The 15444-nt window shown below is 43.2% G+C and overlaps 1 protein-coding gene across 1 annotated transcript; it reads right to left on the reverse strand.

The window, feature by feature from the left end:
- Nucleotides 1-4781: 4781 nt before the first annotated feature.
- On the reverse strand, nucleotides 4782-6095 carry LOC111630767. Its single transcript, XM_023374914.1, has one exon. It carries the CDS (start codon nucleotides 6093-6095, stop codon nucleotides 4782-4784), a length of 1314 nt encoding a protein of 437 aa, XP_023230682.1.
- Between the last annotated feature and the right edge of the window lie 9349 nt (nucleotides 6096-15444).

Raw genomic sequence — 15444 nt, forward strand, 5'->3', positions numbered from 1 at the left:
GTCGAAAAACGTTTCTAAAATAGCAACGTCGAGGCATCTGCATTCTTGGCTCCAAGTGTGAGGAATCGATAACGTTTATAAGACATTTTCATTGAACTTTTTAAAATATATGAACGTAGCAGATAAGTCTATTTGGAACCTCGCCAAACTGGTTTGCTGGTTACGACTCTATCAATTTTTTTTACATTTGCGACATGAATTTTTCATTAACAAACATTATCGTTTTTTACCTACGTCAAGTGCTTCACCATAGACAGCTTAGAAAGTTCATTTAGTTTATTAGTGCAAAGCAAGTGACTACAAATTTCAGAACGGTTTCAGATTAATTTCGGAATCTCGATATTTAAATGATGATGATGATGATGATGACAGAGATATTTTTTGTTTTAATCAGAATTAGTTGATGTAATCAAAGAACTTTTAAAGGAATATGATAAAGTTGTTATACCAGAATATTTTGAAGTGAAAATATGCCTGTGAACAATGCAGAAATCTATATAATAATTTAATTTCTGCATTGTTTACATGCATATTTTCACTTCAAAATATTAAATANTAAATGGCACAAACGTTGATACAACAAGTAAATTAGGAACAGAGTACACTGCGAACACAGCGTTAGTCCAATATTTTTATCGATTTAACAAATGTTTTGAGTGCCTTGTAGTAGTTCATGCACTCTATCAAAGCATGACTTTGGCAGGGCCAAAGGTCGTTATTGCTTTGGACCGCGCTTATAAGATGATTTCTTTCGTTCTTGTAGTTGGGACAGTTCCAGATTATGTGATAGGAGTCTTCATCCTCATTGAGGGTACACAAGCACTTACCGTTGGTCTTTTGCAGGAACCTTCGTAAGTAGCTACGGAGGTTCCCGTGTCCTGTGACGAGCTGCGTTATACTATGGTTCGTGATGAAATGTTTATAGTGACTCCTTCGTCTGACATCCGGTATGAAACTGTGTGTCGTTCTGCCTGTGTGGCTGGAATCCCACCTATCTTGCCAAGTTTTCCACGTGTAGTCCCTGATATAGTTCTTTACCCATGTTGGTGGGGTGAGAGCAAAAGAGATGTTATTGCACCGTGTGTGGGCCGTGCGTGCCAGCAGATCGGCCCTCTCATTTCCGGGGACTCCTGAGTGGCCGCGGACCCAGGAGAAGTTGATGGGGAGTTTTTGGTTGATGGTAAATAGAAGGTTGATGCTATTGTTCACTATGTTATGCTTTATATTAATGTTTTTTAACTGCTGAAGGGCCACACGGCTGTCACTGTAGATCGTGATGCTATCTATGTTGTAGCGGGCGTAGTTGTCCTGTATCCATTGCAAGGCCCTGTAAATCGCCAGGGACTCGGCCTGGTTGGCCGTACAATGGTTGGCCAGCTTATAACTGGCCTGGTAGATGTTCTTAGAATTGTTCATAACAACCAAAGCGCATCCAACCCCGTCCTCTGATTTAGAGCCGTCCGTGTACACACTGTAATCTGTAGTTGTCTCGGCGTCGTCCATGATGAAGTGTTCATCCAGAGAGGTGATAGGGTGAAGAAACTGATGCTGATAGTTGTGGTCAAGTCCATATCTGTTAATGTGGTCCGTGATGATGTTTAACGTCGTACTGTCAACCATGTTCCCCATAATTTTGTTGAAGTCTTGTGGGCTGATGGTTTGTTTGGCTAATTTCCGTTGTTGGTGGTTCCAGAACTTTTCGGTGATAATAAGGTCGATGGGGATCAAGTTTGCGATTGCTAGTAGGGCGTCTGTCGGGGCTGTCTTGTAAGCTTTTGTGATTGATATTAGGGCTAGTCTCTGTGCCGAAAGCAGCTTCCTTTTTATATGGACTTTAGAGACGGATGCCCCCCAGACCTCTGACCCGTAAGTCAGGATAGGCTCTATTACCGCCACGTACATGAGTCGGCAGGCCGCACTACCATAGCCCCAGTGGCTCCTGGCGATGGAAGCCAGAGAGTGCAAGGCCGTGACCGCCTTCTCATATGCGTAGTGAGCTTGAAGTTTCCAGGTTAGCCTGTTATCCAGTATGACTCCAAGATATTTGAGCTTATCACTGTTTTTTATCCTGTTGCCATCCATCTTTATTATGGGCCCTTTGTGAAGAGGGGTGGCCTTTGGGAAGACTATGCAGCTGCTCTTGTTGTAGTTTATATGTAGCTTCATTTTGTGACACCATTTAGAAATGACCCTTAGTATGTCGTTGGTTCTTGCCTGCAGTACTTCTTGGTTCCTGTGCGATAGTGCCAGGACGGTGTCGTCTGCATAGCCTTGGATGCTGCAGTTGTTATCACCAGGGAAGGTTGATTTTAGATTTAGGAGACCGTTGTACATCATGTTCCATAGGAACGGGCCTGACCTTGATCCCTGGGGGCAGCCCCTGTTGATATTCTTCTGCAGGTGTATCTGGTTGTTGTTGTTGACTGTGATAGTTCTATTGTTTAGGTAATCCTTCACCAGTGCATAGATGTTTCTTGGGCATCCAGTGTCCTTGATGCTATTCAGGATGGCGGGCCACCATGCGTGGTCGAATGCTCCTTTGAAATCTATTGAGACCACTATGGTGTGCTCTCCTTTCCCTTTGGCGTCATGTATGTAGTTCACAATATAGTCAAGGGCTGTTATAGTACTTCTCCCACGCCTGAAACCATGTTGATTGCTATTTAGGTGGTTGTTTTGTTCGCAATGGTAAACCAACCTGTTTACCATAAGCCCGTCCAAGACCTTCCCCAGTACAGGAAGAAGGGAGATCGGGCGGTAATCCGATGGATTCGATGGATTCTTATTTTTCGGGATAAGCTTTATCGACGCTATTTTCCAGATGTTCGGGAAGAGCGCTAATTGCAGGCATTTGTTATATAACACACAAAATACGGTGGGGATTGCTTCGAAGGCCATTTTCGCCATTTTTGGTGTGATGGCATCCGGTCCAGGAGCCTTCCGCAACTTTAGCTTTTTAAATTCCTTCGCAATCTCATGGTTCGTAAACTGGCTGTCGTTTTCAGTGTTGAGGCTTGCATTACAATCTTCTCTGATTTTAGCGTGGATACTATCATCTGTTGATAGGTCGTCATCTGGGAAGAGGTCTCTGAGAATGCGGTGGTAGGTATCCTCAATAGACGTACTTGGGTTATTAATGTTGTCTTCAAAGTTGTTTGGGATTTTACATCCCTTCACCTTGCCCTTTACTATGTAGTAANATACAACACGGTGGCTGCTCTCTTCTTGTGCATTCGTTATATCTATGTGCTTTGGAGCAATGACTACAGATTTGTTTAGACGTACAGTCCTTCGCAAGATGGTTGTACCCGCAGCACTGGAAACAACGGGTTATGTGCACGTAGTCATCTATACGAATGTTCGCCCATGATAGTGAGATGTATTTTTCTTTTATAAGCTGGTTCCTTATTCCCGGTGTAGTTGAAAGCACAACATGCCTGCAGTTTTCCTTAGTATTTCCTTTTGTTAGGGTTGTGCTTATTCTTGTTGATTCCTCAAATTCCTGTTTGCTTATCCCATTCAAGAAGTCGTTTTGTTCGTAGATTGTGCTGATGATGCTGTCGTCCTCAGCTGAATTTGGGACGTTCAGCAAGATTATCCTTGGACGCCTGCCTTCCGAGACCCTAGTTTTTATTTGTGGTTGGACTTCTGGGAGTCCCTGTACCGCTTGCTCCAGAATCATGGCATCCCTCTTGCTGCTGGTACGGAAGCAGAGACCGTTACCTTTAATCTTCCTAATTGCCGTCACTTTAATTTTCAATTTATCCGGCTTCACCTCCTTTATAATATTGTTTTTTATTACTTCCATGTTGGTGGTGCTGGTTTCAGGATTGGCTTCGTTCGGATATACAATCAAGGCATAACTGCTACTGCAGCCTTCGCTTTGGATCTTTTTATTTATAGAGCGTGATATTGTTTTCGTTGTTGTACTTTGTGGGATGTTAGTTTTTACTATTTCGGAATACGAAGGTATTAGTCTTGGCTGTGTTTGGTGGCACTGACAGTGTGAGCTCTCCGTAGTGTTTTTGGCAGCTCTGAGCTCCACCAGGCTGCCGTACAGCTGATGTATAGTTGCGAACATTGAAGTCACCCTTTCTTTTATCTCCTTTTTATCTGGTACGGAGGGGTTGGATTTGCTTGGAAGCGGCAGAAGGTCCATTATGCGTTGAAGGTCCTCTTGTGATTCGGCTAACAGCCTGGCTTCCAGTGTTGGAAATGTGCTGTCGGCCTGGGAGTACCGGGCAGGGGAACCTGGTCTCGATGTGGCTTCGCAATCTGTTGATGATGAGTCCAGTTCTACTTCGACTTGATCCATGATGAAATGAATTTGTCCGTCCAGAGATCACAGAGTACAAAATTATATGGTAATGCAGAGGTATGTGAGTAGGCCACCAAGGAAGAGTGTTTGTGTAATTGTATAGCGACAGATGCCGTTTGGCTACAGACTTTGTCTCAGTGGGAATAACCGACTGGGACAAAGGGGAAAGCAGAGATTGGTTGGCCTTGTAAAACCACTTACCTTTAGCCTTCAGTTTGCGGATCCTTGTTTGCTGAATACCGGCTTGCCCTACGCAACGGAAGTCCGGTGAACAATTTCTTGGCACTACTATTGTCCTTTGGTAGTGTTTGCTTGACGCAATGTGGTGTCTTGTGATAATTCTTGCCCGACGCNATGTACAAGACATTGCTACTTGCAATGTAAGATGACACAACGAAGGCCGATTGCAATGATATATGAAAACAGTTAACAAAACAGAGATCCTAGTTTACAAAAATGACGATTAGTTTAAACTTAAACCTGTGTATTTTTGAAGTTCTTTTAAATAGAGTGGACAAGCTTTGTCCATAGTATTATGCTCTGTATTGTTCATTTTCGCTTTTGAGCAGTTCGAGCACTTGGCGGTTTCTTGTTTCCTATGGCAGTCCTTGTAAACGTGAGATTCACCGCAGTGACTGCAGATTAGGTCTTTTTGTGAACACTCTTTCCCATAATGCCCAAATGCAAGGCATCTGAAGCAGCGATTTATTGCTATATGATCGAACACTGGACATCTCGTCCATTCTATATTCAGAATTTCCTCCTTGATCATCATCTCCCGAATCATAACGGAGACCTCCATAATCCAAGTCCTATACTCTGGATTTCGATGTGGAATAGAATATTTGATATTGATGCCCTCTTCCAAAATTTCCGGTGATATATTCTCTGTGAAACAGGAGTTTTGCTCATAGAGTTTACTTATAATGTCCTCTTTTGCCACTACTGTTGGTACCGACACCAATTTTACTAAAGGTAGCTTCTTAGTTTTAACCCTTGTTTTAAGTTCTTTCACTCTTTTTATTTCATCTTCTAGAGATAACATTTCCTCTGTATTACTAACATCTACCGCTATACCTCCCTTTTGAAGCTTCCTTATTCTCTTCACTCCTAGTCTTAAGTTCGTCGGGTCTATATTTTTCTTTAAAATTTCTCTGGTTTGTTCAGACGAATTTTTCTCATCTTTACTATACACAAGCACCGTATAGCTTGGTGTGGGGGTGGGTAGTTCAATTTCACTCTGTTTCTTTCCCAACTTTAGGACCTCACTGTAGCTGATTTGTTGTTTTTGTGTACTGGGCGGGTTAGTAAAATTCTTATGTAATTCAGAAATATCACCTTTTACTGTTTTAATTGCTTCCATCGTTTTTTCCGTGTTCTCTTTCACCAGTTCCTCCAGTACCTTTTTTATCTCTGTTTTGTCTTCTTCTGCTTCCTCCCCCTTCCCCTTCATTCTTTTCAATTCCTCAATGTCCTCCTTTAATTCATTCACTGCTTTAAATGTCTTTTCACTATTTTCCTGAATTATCTCTTTTATTTCCTGTTTATATATCCCCAATAAACTTTGCTCCTGTTTCGCTATCCTCATACAGTTTGCTCTTATTGTAATCTCTGCCAACGTAATAATTGCTACCATTTTCTCAACTATCATATTATTATGATCCGATGTAGACATTCTTCCGTTATTATGCACTTTTATATATTCTTGTAGTTCATCTATTAGTTTATATGCCTTCTTATTGAATTCCTTTATCGAGTCCTTATTTTTGTCAGCCATGTTTAACTAACGTCTAAATCTTATATTAAACAATTTAAAATACACTCTATGCTATGATAATAACTTGAAAAAAAAAGTACTTTTACTTAAAGAATAACAAGCGATTTTTAAATTCGAACTGTCGATAAAGCCGTTATACACTTCTACGGTTGATTGCGGTCAATGACCGTAACCATGGAGACGGCCGTTATAAAAAACGGCCAGGCTTCGTTAAGTGTAAAAAATCCTTAATTTTTAAAATCGCTATAACTACTCAACTATTTATCGTAAAAAGTTCAAATTACGTCTAAATATTTCCCATAGCATCCTGTTACTGATAATAACATTAGTTTTTAAAAATAATCCAAAGGGGGCCCGATGCGGGCCGATTTAGTCTACCACAAAAGTCATATTTTCTCGAAAACTATTAATGTCAAAGTCACCAAATTTATATGGGTTACTCACGTGAGGGTCCTCTATATGAATCCGTCAAGTAATCCGGTTAATCGAGTCCCACTTTCCGAAAAATCTGTATCCAATTTTCGAGTTTTCAAGTTGTCGTATCTCCATTAATTTTGACCTTTGACCCTCCAAAATGACACCACTGGGTTCCACTTAACGAGACGAATCACCCGATATGAATAAATCTACTGTAGGTTGAAAATTTCTCGAGATATCACTGTTCACACAGGAGCTACATTTTCCACGTCTATCCAAACTGACGACTCGACGCCCTCTGATTGCTATAGACATGAGTCATAAAGGAGAAAGGCTGTCTTGCGACTTAGCCCCAGGAGAGGATGGGGATGGGGTGAAGAGGGGAGGTGAGATGGGATGGGAGAGAAATGTGGGAAGGAGAGGGGGTTAGGAGGGGATGGTAGGAGGTGCGGGGGGAGCAGAATGGAGGGAGGAGGAAATGGAAGAAGAAGATGGTTGAAGGATGGGATCTCATTAGGCGTCCTGCATTGGCATTTATTAAAAAACAGTCAAGTTACATAGTAAGCAGAGACCAATTTGGTTGAGGGTACAATATAGTTACCGGTGGCGTAGAAAACACAATTACAGATAAGATACATGATAAACCGACAAGTTACATACTTGTTTCATACAGGTTACATAGTAGATAGATAGGTTACATTGTAGAAGAGACCACACCAGTAGAGGATACAATATCGGTGTTAGTGGCGTAGTAGACACAATTATAGATAGTTACATAATAAACTGCGTGTTACATAGATTAGACTGACAAGATACAAGGGAGGCATAGACCGCCTCGGTTGAGGCTAATACACGTAATGGAGGTGCCAATGACAGTTATAACCGAAAGGGAATATACACTCACGCATGTTACATTTAATAAGCAAAGTTTGTTCATCCATCGGCGACACAATGCTTGTAGCGTTCGGAACAACCCAACAGATGATGGTTGGTAGCTGCACCATTTACACAAGGGTGGTTTGACAGGGCAAAAGTCTACGTCATGTGGCTAGCTTGGCGGCTTGTAAACAAAGATGCTGCTATCCCTAATGAAGTTTTCAAAGTGGATGAATAGGTCCTTCGTTGCACAAAAAAGTTCCCATGGCGGAGGCCAGTTCAAACCGTTAGAGACACAATAATTTATTAGTCTTCTCCTCTGTGCACCGTGGTTGCGGCATTCGGTGATTATGTGATATATGTTGCCTGTGGTGAGACCGTCACAGTCGCAATGGTCGTCGTCCCTCTTTTTGATGCGGTGTAGGTAAGTGGGGATATTACCATGGCCAGTGAGAGCTTGGGTAAGGTGGTAGGAAGGGGTAAGGTAGTTCATATTTTGGCGGCTAGTGATGGAGGGTAGAAAGTCATAGGTCGTTCTCCCCGTGGAGGAGCTTGACCACTCATTCTGCCATTCAGTCCTGATTCTGGAGGTCAGCTGCCTGTGGATGTATTTGAGGGGGAGCTTGCTGAAAGAAATAGTGATGTTACTATTTGCAGCTTTTTTGGCGAGGCCATCTGCTCTCTCGTTGTTGTGCACCCCAGCATGGCCAGGGACCCAGCCAAAGCTGACCATCTTGGTTCTGTGTAGGTGCCGTGCCATATGATAAACTTTCATTCCTATGATGGTTTGGCGCTTGTTATTCGTGATGCTACTTAATGTGTATCTACTGTCCGTGATGAATTTCATGGACCCCGGCATATACTTGATGTGCTTAATAACATAGGTGAGAGCCTGATTCATAGCCTAGAGCTCCGCCTGGTTGTTAGTACAGAAGGCCCCTAGCTTAAAATATTCCTCGTGCACAACTTCATTATTGTTGGTACGGTAGACGACAAATGCTGCTCCTGTGCCCTGGCTGTTGCTGGCTCCATCTGTATAGATGTGCCAGTTATAGGTGGGGCCGTTTGGCTTATCCTCATTTTCAATGTTGATGCTGCACTGTTCTGCTGGGTGAGAGGGGTTTCCCCCTTCATTAGCAATTAGATCAATACCATTTTTTGCAATTTGATCGTTTAGTTCAGGGTCCTCGGGGCAGAATTTTTCCCCTTCTTTGTTGTTACTATAACTTTCCACTTCCTTGTTATTCCAGTCCTTATTTGTTAGTTTCCAATGTCGGAACACTTCCCTAATCCTTAGGTGAATTGGGGTCAAGTTGGCAATGGTCAGAAGCCCGTCCGTGGGTGCTGTGCGATACGCGCGGCATACCCGGATTGCGAAGGAGCTCTGTACAGAGAGCAGTTTTCTCTTATTGTGGACTATGTCCGCTCTGTCGCCCCATATCTGTGCTGCATACAGCAGTGCCGGCTCGATGGCCCCTTTATAAATTAGCCGGCAATGTTTGGAGCTAATGCCCCAAGAATTCCTCGCAATATGATGAATCATGTTGGCCTTCTGGCTAACTTTTTTGCATAACTCCTCTATGTGATTCTTAAAACTCAAAGTGGGGTCGAGCAGGACACCCAAATATTTAAGGTGTGAAGTGATATTAATCTTGTTTTTATTTATGTACAAGCACAGGGGCCTCTGTAGTTGTTTCCGGTTCGACTTCTTAGTGCAGACCAGGGCTTCACATTTTTTGTAATTGATCGGAAGGCAATTTTCCTCGCTCCATTTGTAAACAAGATCTAATAGTTCGTTCCCTCTTCTTTGCAAGACATCGCAGTTCTGGTGCCTTACCATTATAACTGTGTCGTCCGCAAATCCTTGGATCCCGGAGTCTTCAGTGTCGGGAAATAGAGTGAGGAGGAAATTATAAACCAAGTTCCACAGCCCGGGTCCGCTGCGTGATCCTTGTGGACAGCCTCTATTCACCTCCTTTGTGATATTGATTTTATTGTAGTTGAAACTGACCTTCCTATCTGTCAGATAGTTCCCCGTGAGATAGTATATGTTCCTGGGGCAGTTTGCCTTCCTGAGACTCTGCATCACCGAGGGCCACCAGAGGTGGTCAAACGCCTTTTTGTAATCGACGCTCACCAATAAGGTGTGCTTGTTTTTCTCCCAGCCTTCAGTTATAAAGCTTTTGATGTTGCTAATGGCCATGATAGTCGACCTACCTGGCCGGAATCCATATTGTTTGTTGCTCAGCAGACTTTTCTGGTTAAGGTGCCAGTTTATCCGACCAATAATCAGGCCGTCCAACACCTTACCGAGGACCGGGAGGAGGCTAATTGGCCTATAACCTTTTTCTTCATTCCTGCTGTCAGTTTTAGGAATAAATTTGATGTTGGCTACTTTCCAGGCTTTCGGGAAATATCCCTGCTGAAGACAGCCGTTGTACAAGATTACGAAAGCAATCGGGACGGCCTCAAACGCTTTTTTAGTCGTTTCAGCCGTTATGTTGTCAATACCCGGGGCCTTTTTATTTGCTAGCGTCCGGATAGCCTTATTTATCTCCTCGAAGGAGAACCAAACGTCGTCTTCCCCTGTATATGTTGTGCTAATTGCTGCTCTGGTTTCCTTGTGATGGGCTTTGTCCTTCTTTTCATCGTCTCCGGGGAAGTGAAAGTCCATTAGATTATTAATATTGTTCTCAATGCTATAATTCGCGCTGTTATTGCCTGTGCCATTTGTCATGATATTGGGAAGGCCCTTTCCTTTCCTTTTTTTAAAGACTATTTTATAGGGCTCGCCCCACGGGTCAATGGATGGTTGAGCACAGAAACTCCTCCATGCTTTTGTCCTAGTGTTGTTAATATTTTTTTTGTATATTTTTAATGCTGCATGGTACTCCTCACCTTTGCGGGCCCTATTTTCTTCATTCCTCTCATTTAGCCATTTCCTGCGCATTCTTCTGATTTTTCTTTTCTCACTTTCAAGATTGTCATCCCACCAGTGAGTGCGGGGGTCCCTTTTCACTATCCTTGATGAGCCCTGTATGGCCCTTGTCATTGAATTGGTAATATGACTCACATACTCGTCTATCTTAGTGGTGTTATCAATTTCAGTGAATTGATAACTTCTCCAGTTCTTTGCAAACATTTCTTGGAATAGGTCCCAGTTTGTCCTTCTGCTGTAGTAGTTGTCAGTGCTGTTGTCAGCGTGCTGGTCATTTTCAAGAGTGGTAAGAATGTAGCGGTGGTCGCTGGCCGAGTCCTTCAAGAGGGTCTGGCAGCTAATCACCTTGCTACCCACGTTGGCGGGCGCCAGGCAGACATCAGTCCAGCCTTTAGCCCTTGCAGTTTGGAAGGTTGGAGTGTCCGATGTGTTGAGCGAGACCTTGTCAATTTCGTTTAGTAGGTCTTGAAGTAGTCGCCCTCTGTTATCCTCCGTTTCGTGGTACCATAAATGTGATTTAGCGTTACTGTCCCCAGCGATAATATAGCTTTTATTACCCAGTTTCCTCGCCACTGAGGCCACTTCATCGATACATTCCTCATCATTGTCAAAGGGTGAGAAATAAATGCATATAATGTAGTCCACCGGGCCTCTGTGGAGTGCTGCTGTAGTTATCCGGTTTGAGCTGAGCTCAGGTATTAAGGCGAGGCTAAGATTTTTATTTCTGACTATTATACCACATTTTTGTCTTTCATCGGTGGTACCTTTGCTCAGCACTTGCCAGTTGCCAAACCTAACTATCTGCTCATTAATAGTATACGGCTCCTGTATCAAGATTATGTCTGCCTTTAACTCCTCCGCCGATTTTACCACTAGGGAGGTAGCCGCTTTATTTTTCTGTGTATTTATTTGAATTATGTTTATTTGTTCACTAGCCATAACGTTGGTTTGGGTACAGAAAGTTTACAGGCGATTGCGATTTATTCGTAATCCGTCTGCTTTATAAGCAGCTTCTTGTACGATTTTAGTACTGGACAGTGTGGGGAGAAAGCATTGTGCCTCATGTCGAGTTGATGCTCTACGTTTCGTTCTTTGTTTGCCTTCACACAGTTTATACATTTCGGCACTTCTTGCTGGCTTTCACATTCTTTGTATTTGTGACGCTTGGTGCAGTGACTGCACCTCTCTCTATGGTCACACCTCGCGGCCATGTGCCCATATCCCGTGCATCTATAACATCTCCTTATGGGGATGTAGTCATCGACTACCAGAGTCCCCCATTCATAACTCACCCTTTTAATGTTAATTAAGATATTTCTTATCGCTGGGTGGACGGAGATTACCACATGTCTATTCCTCTTCCTTGTCTTGGAGTCTATTCCATGTGTTATCCTTGTTTCCTTTTGGAAGGCTTCGGCCGAGTATTTATTTCTTATTTCTTGATTTTGTTCGTACACTTTCCTTATCAGAGCTTCACGGCTCTCTTCTGCCGGCACATTAAGTAATATCACTCTTGGTCTTCTATGTTTTAATCTTGTCATTTTTACTTTCTTGTTAAGTTCTGGCAACTTTTCAATTGCCTCTTGCAGGCATTGGGCATCCTGCTCTGATTTTACTTTGATTTTTATTTCTTTCCCTTGCATTGCTGTTACTTGGCGCACATTTATCCCCAGGCTTGCTGGTCTATTTTCTCCCTGATCTCCTCCATCATTTCCTCAGGGCAGAGGCTCACCCCTTCCTCTGTGGTGTTCGATTCCACTATTAGATCCTTTGTTTTCTCCATATCGTGGTTGGTGGCTATGGTGTCTGTAATGATGTTTGTAGTTCTGCTGCCTTTATTGGCTGCCGCCCCCTTCCTAGCCATGTCAGTGTAGCTGGTCTTGCCCTCTCCCTCCTTGCTTCTTAAGGCCAAGATCACCCCGTAGATGCCATTCGCAGCCGCGTGCATATCGAACGCGGCCTGCCTAATGGCTTTACGGTTGTTGACTGATACTGACCCATGAGAGTTGGCCGGTAACGATTGCATTATTATGTCCAATCCCTTCGTTATTGTCTCTAGAAAGTCCGTTTCCGGTCGGTCCATGTCCATAAACACTTCACTTGCGATGTACCGACGATCCAAAGTAATCCTGACAATTGTTTTTATAAAAATAACTAATTTATTAATTAGCCTTTTAATAATAATGTAGAATTTTAGACCTTCCGAACGGTGTAGCAGGTTACTCGAAAAGACGAGCGAGACCCGAAAAAATGAGATGGGAAGTTGCCAAATTAGGGTCTGTAGGAGTAGCTGACCCGACCACGTGGCGAGGTCAATGACCTTATGACCTTTTGTTTAAACTGAATCTAAGAATCGATATATCTTGATACCTATCGCGAATATTAAGATGAAATTCACAGAACAGATAGTGGACAGTCCTAAGATGGTAACACCCAGTTACGATCGATGACAGCGGCCCGCGGAGCTTGCACGGCGGCCCGAAAAGGAAAACATAACTAACGTTATAAAAAGAGAACGGCTTGACATAGAAAAATAACCAATACACCGCCGTAAACCTCGTACAAGCCGCTATTTGACGATATAAACAAAACCCACTTACCGGCAAAAGCGGGCCGAAAAAAGTTGGTCGATCCCCAAAAAGTTCTAAGTCCTGTAATTTTTGATTGGATGGTCGGATTTTGATAAATTTGATATCAGTCGATAGCTTGCGTCTAGACGAATCTAACGATGTATAACAGTCCACGGATTAACTCACCAAATCGCCGATGCGTCGATCGAAAGACGGAGCCGATGCACACACTACCTACCACAGTCGCGACTCGACGCCCTCTCCCTTGCTATAGACATGTTACTAAAGTTTTAGATCGAAAGACAGAGCCGATGTACACACTACCTACCACAGTCGCGACTCGACGCCCTCTCCCTTGCTATAGACATGTTACTAAAGTTTTAGATCGAAAGACAGAGCCGATGTACACACTACCTACCACAGTCGCGACTCGTCGCCCTCTGATTGCTATAGACGTGAGTCGAAAAGGAAGGGAGGGCTGTCCTAGGACTTAGCCCTGAGAAGGTGAAATTGTAGTGTTGTTTATAGTTGGGTAGAAGGAAGGGGTTGTGGGTTGTGGGGGATGGAGGAAGGTAAAGTTTAGAAGGGAAGTAGGGGGTTTGGGATCTCATGGGCGTCCTGCACCGCATTTATTAAAACAAACAAAATACAATCAATTACAACAAATACAATAGAAGCAGAGTCCAATTTGGATTGATGCTGCGCAAGTAGAGTGAGATATGTTACAATTTCTGCAGCGTCAGATACAGTATCGGCTGGTAAGGTACATCGTTACATTTATAATAAAGGGGTAAAACAATGGGGGTTAACAGAAACTCACAATGAACAGAGTACATGGCTATTATTTTTTTACATACAGCTCCTCTTTTAGAGGGGGGAGATAAATCCCAAATACCGAGCATGGGGTGTTTCCAGAACAGACAATCCCCATCCGGACAGGGGCCCGACAATAAAATAAAGTCCTGTAGCACCAAGTAAGGTTTAAGAACTGGGTTGACAACAAGCCTCCTCTTCTGATTAATGGTCGAAGATACCACACTCTTTAACAAATGTCTGCAGATGGCCATATGCCTCCTTGGTTTCACAGTAGAATTCCCAGGGTGGTGGCCAGCATTTACCCATTTGGGTGCATAAAGTTTTTAGTTTGTCCCTTTGGGTATCGTACAGTGGGCAGTCCTCCAGGATATGGCTGACGTCACCCGTTGAAATGTTGTCACAGGTGCAGTGGTTATCGTCCCTTTTCTTGAATCGGTATAGGTAACTTGGGAGGTTACCATGTCCAGTTAGTAATTGTGTCATTGCGTAAGAAGGGGTGATATGCGTCATTTTTTGGCGGCAGGATTGCTATAGACAGGTAGTGAAAGTGAAGGCCAAACTCATAGGTATAGCCATAAGACCAGAAGAGGAAGAAGAGATAGAGTTTATGGAAGGGGTTAGAGTTAAGGGGAAATAAAGCAACATAGGAAAGAGGAAAAGAGCAACCTAAGCCCCATGGGGCCCATGGGCGTCCTGCATCGGCATTTATTAACGAAAACATTACAAAACACAAAAAAACAAATAGCAAAAGATTACAGTAATGTACATAGACAAAAGAGTAATAAAATCCGCGACATAGGTGATACAGTAAGTAAAAAGTAAAATACAAGTAATGGGTGACAGTGAGTACAATGATAACAGATATACAATACACAAAGCAGTACGTTGATAAATGGTACAGACGGAGACACAAAACAAAACAATACAAACAGGAGGTTACAGGATATCGCGAGAGTACAGCTACAAATCTTGAAGGGTAGGTCGATGCGAAAAAGTGCACCGTGAGGTAAGTCCATTGGGCAAGCATGTGCCCAAGTGCAATACAAGGTGCATGTAGGAGATGAAGATCCGAGTACAGGTACATCCACTAGAGGAAGTGTCCAGTCACAAGTAAAGGAGGCGAGTTAGTCAAGGATGCCAATGTTTTTGGCGAAGTGCCTGAGAGCACTAAACAAATCCTGGTTCTTGGTGAAGGAGTCCAAAGTGCAGGGCCAGTGAATATTGTTGTTATACACCGCATCAATAAGAGGCTTCCTTTACAAGGAGTAGTGCGGGCAGTGATAGATGATGTGGTGCGTGTCTTCTTCTTCGTTGAGGGTGCAGGTACAGAGGCCAGTGGTCTTCCCAAGAAACCTCTTAAGGTAAGTCTTGAGGTTACCATGCCCAGTAAAAAGCTGGGTAAGTTGGAACGTGGTGCTGTGGTGGGGGTTAGTAGTCCTGTGGTTAATACTAGGAAAAAAGCCATAAGTTAGCCTCCCAGCGTCGCTATTGTCCCAGTACAACTGCCAAGACTTCATAATCACCTCGTGGACTCTTTGTTTGATATGCGTGAGGCTAATTTTACTATATGAGATGGTATCAGTGGTTCCTGGTGCTGAGCGGGCAAGGAAGTCCGCCCACTCGTTGCCAAAGATGCCAGCATGCCCCTTTATCCAATGAATAGAAACCTTAATATTCTTTTCATAGAGGGCTTTTATGTAGCAAAGAGAGTCGTTGACAATTGGCAAGCTGT

This window comes from Centruroides sculpturatus, unplaced genomic scaffold, assembly GCF_000671375.1.
Source record: "Centruroides sculpturatus isolate CEXI.00-Female unplaced genomic scaffold, Cexi_2.0 scaffold638, whole genome shotgun sequence".
Taxonomy (NCBI): Eukaryota; Metazoa; Arthropoda; class Arachnida; order Scorpiones; family Buthidae; genus Centruroides; species Centruroides sculpturatus.

Bases quoted from the DNA above. Each gene is read 5' to 3' on its own strand.
- LOC111630767 (XM_023374914.1), bottom strand. From the start codon at position 6,095: ATGGCTGACAAAAATAAGGACTCGATAAAGGAATTCAATAAGAAGGCA.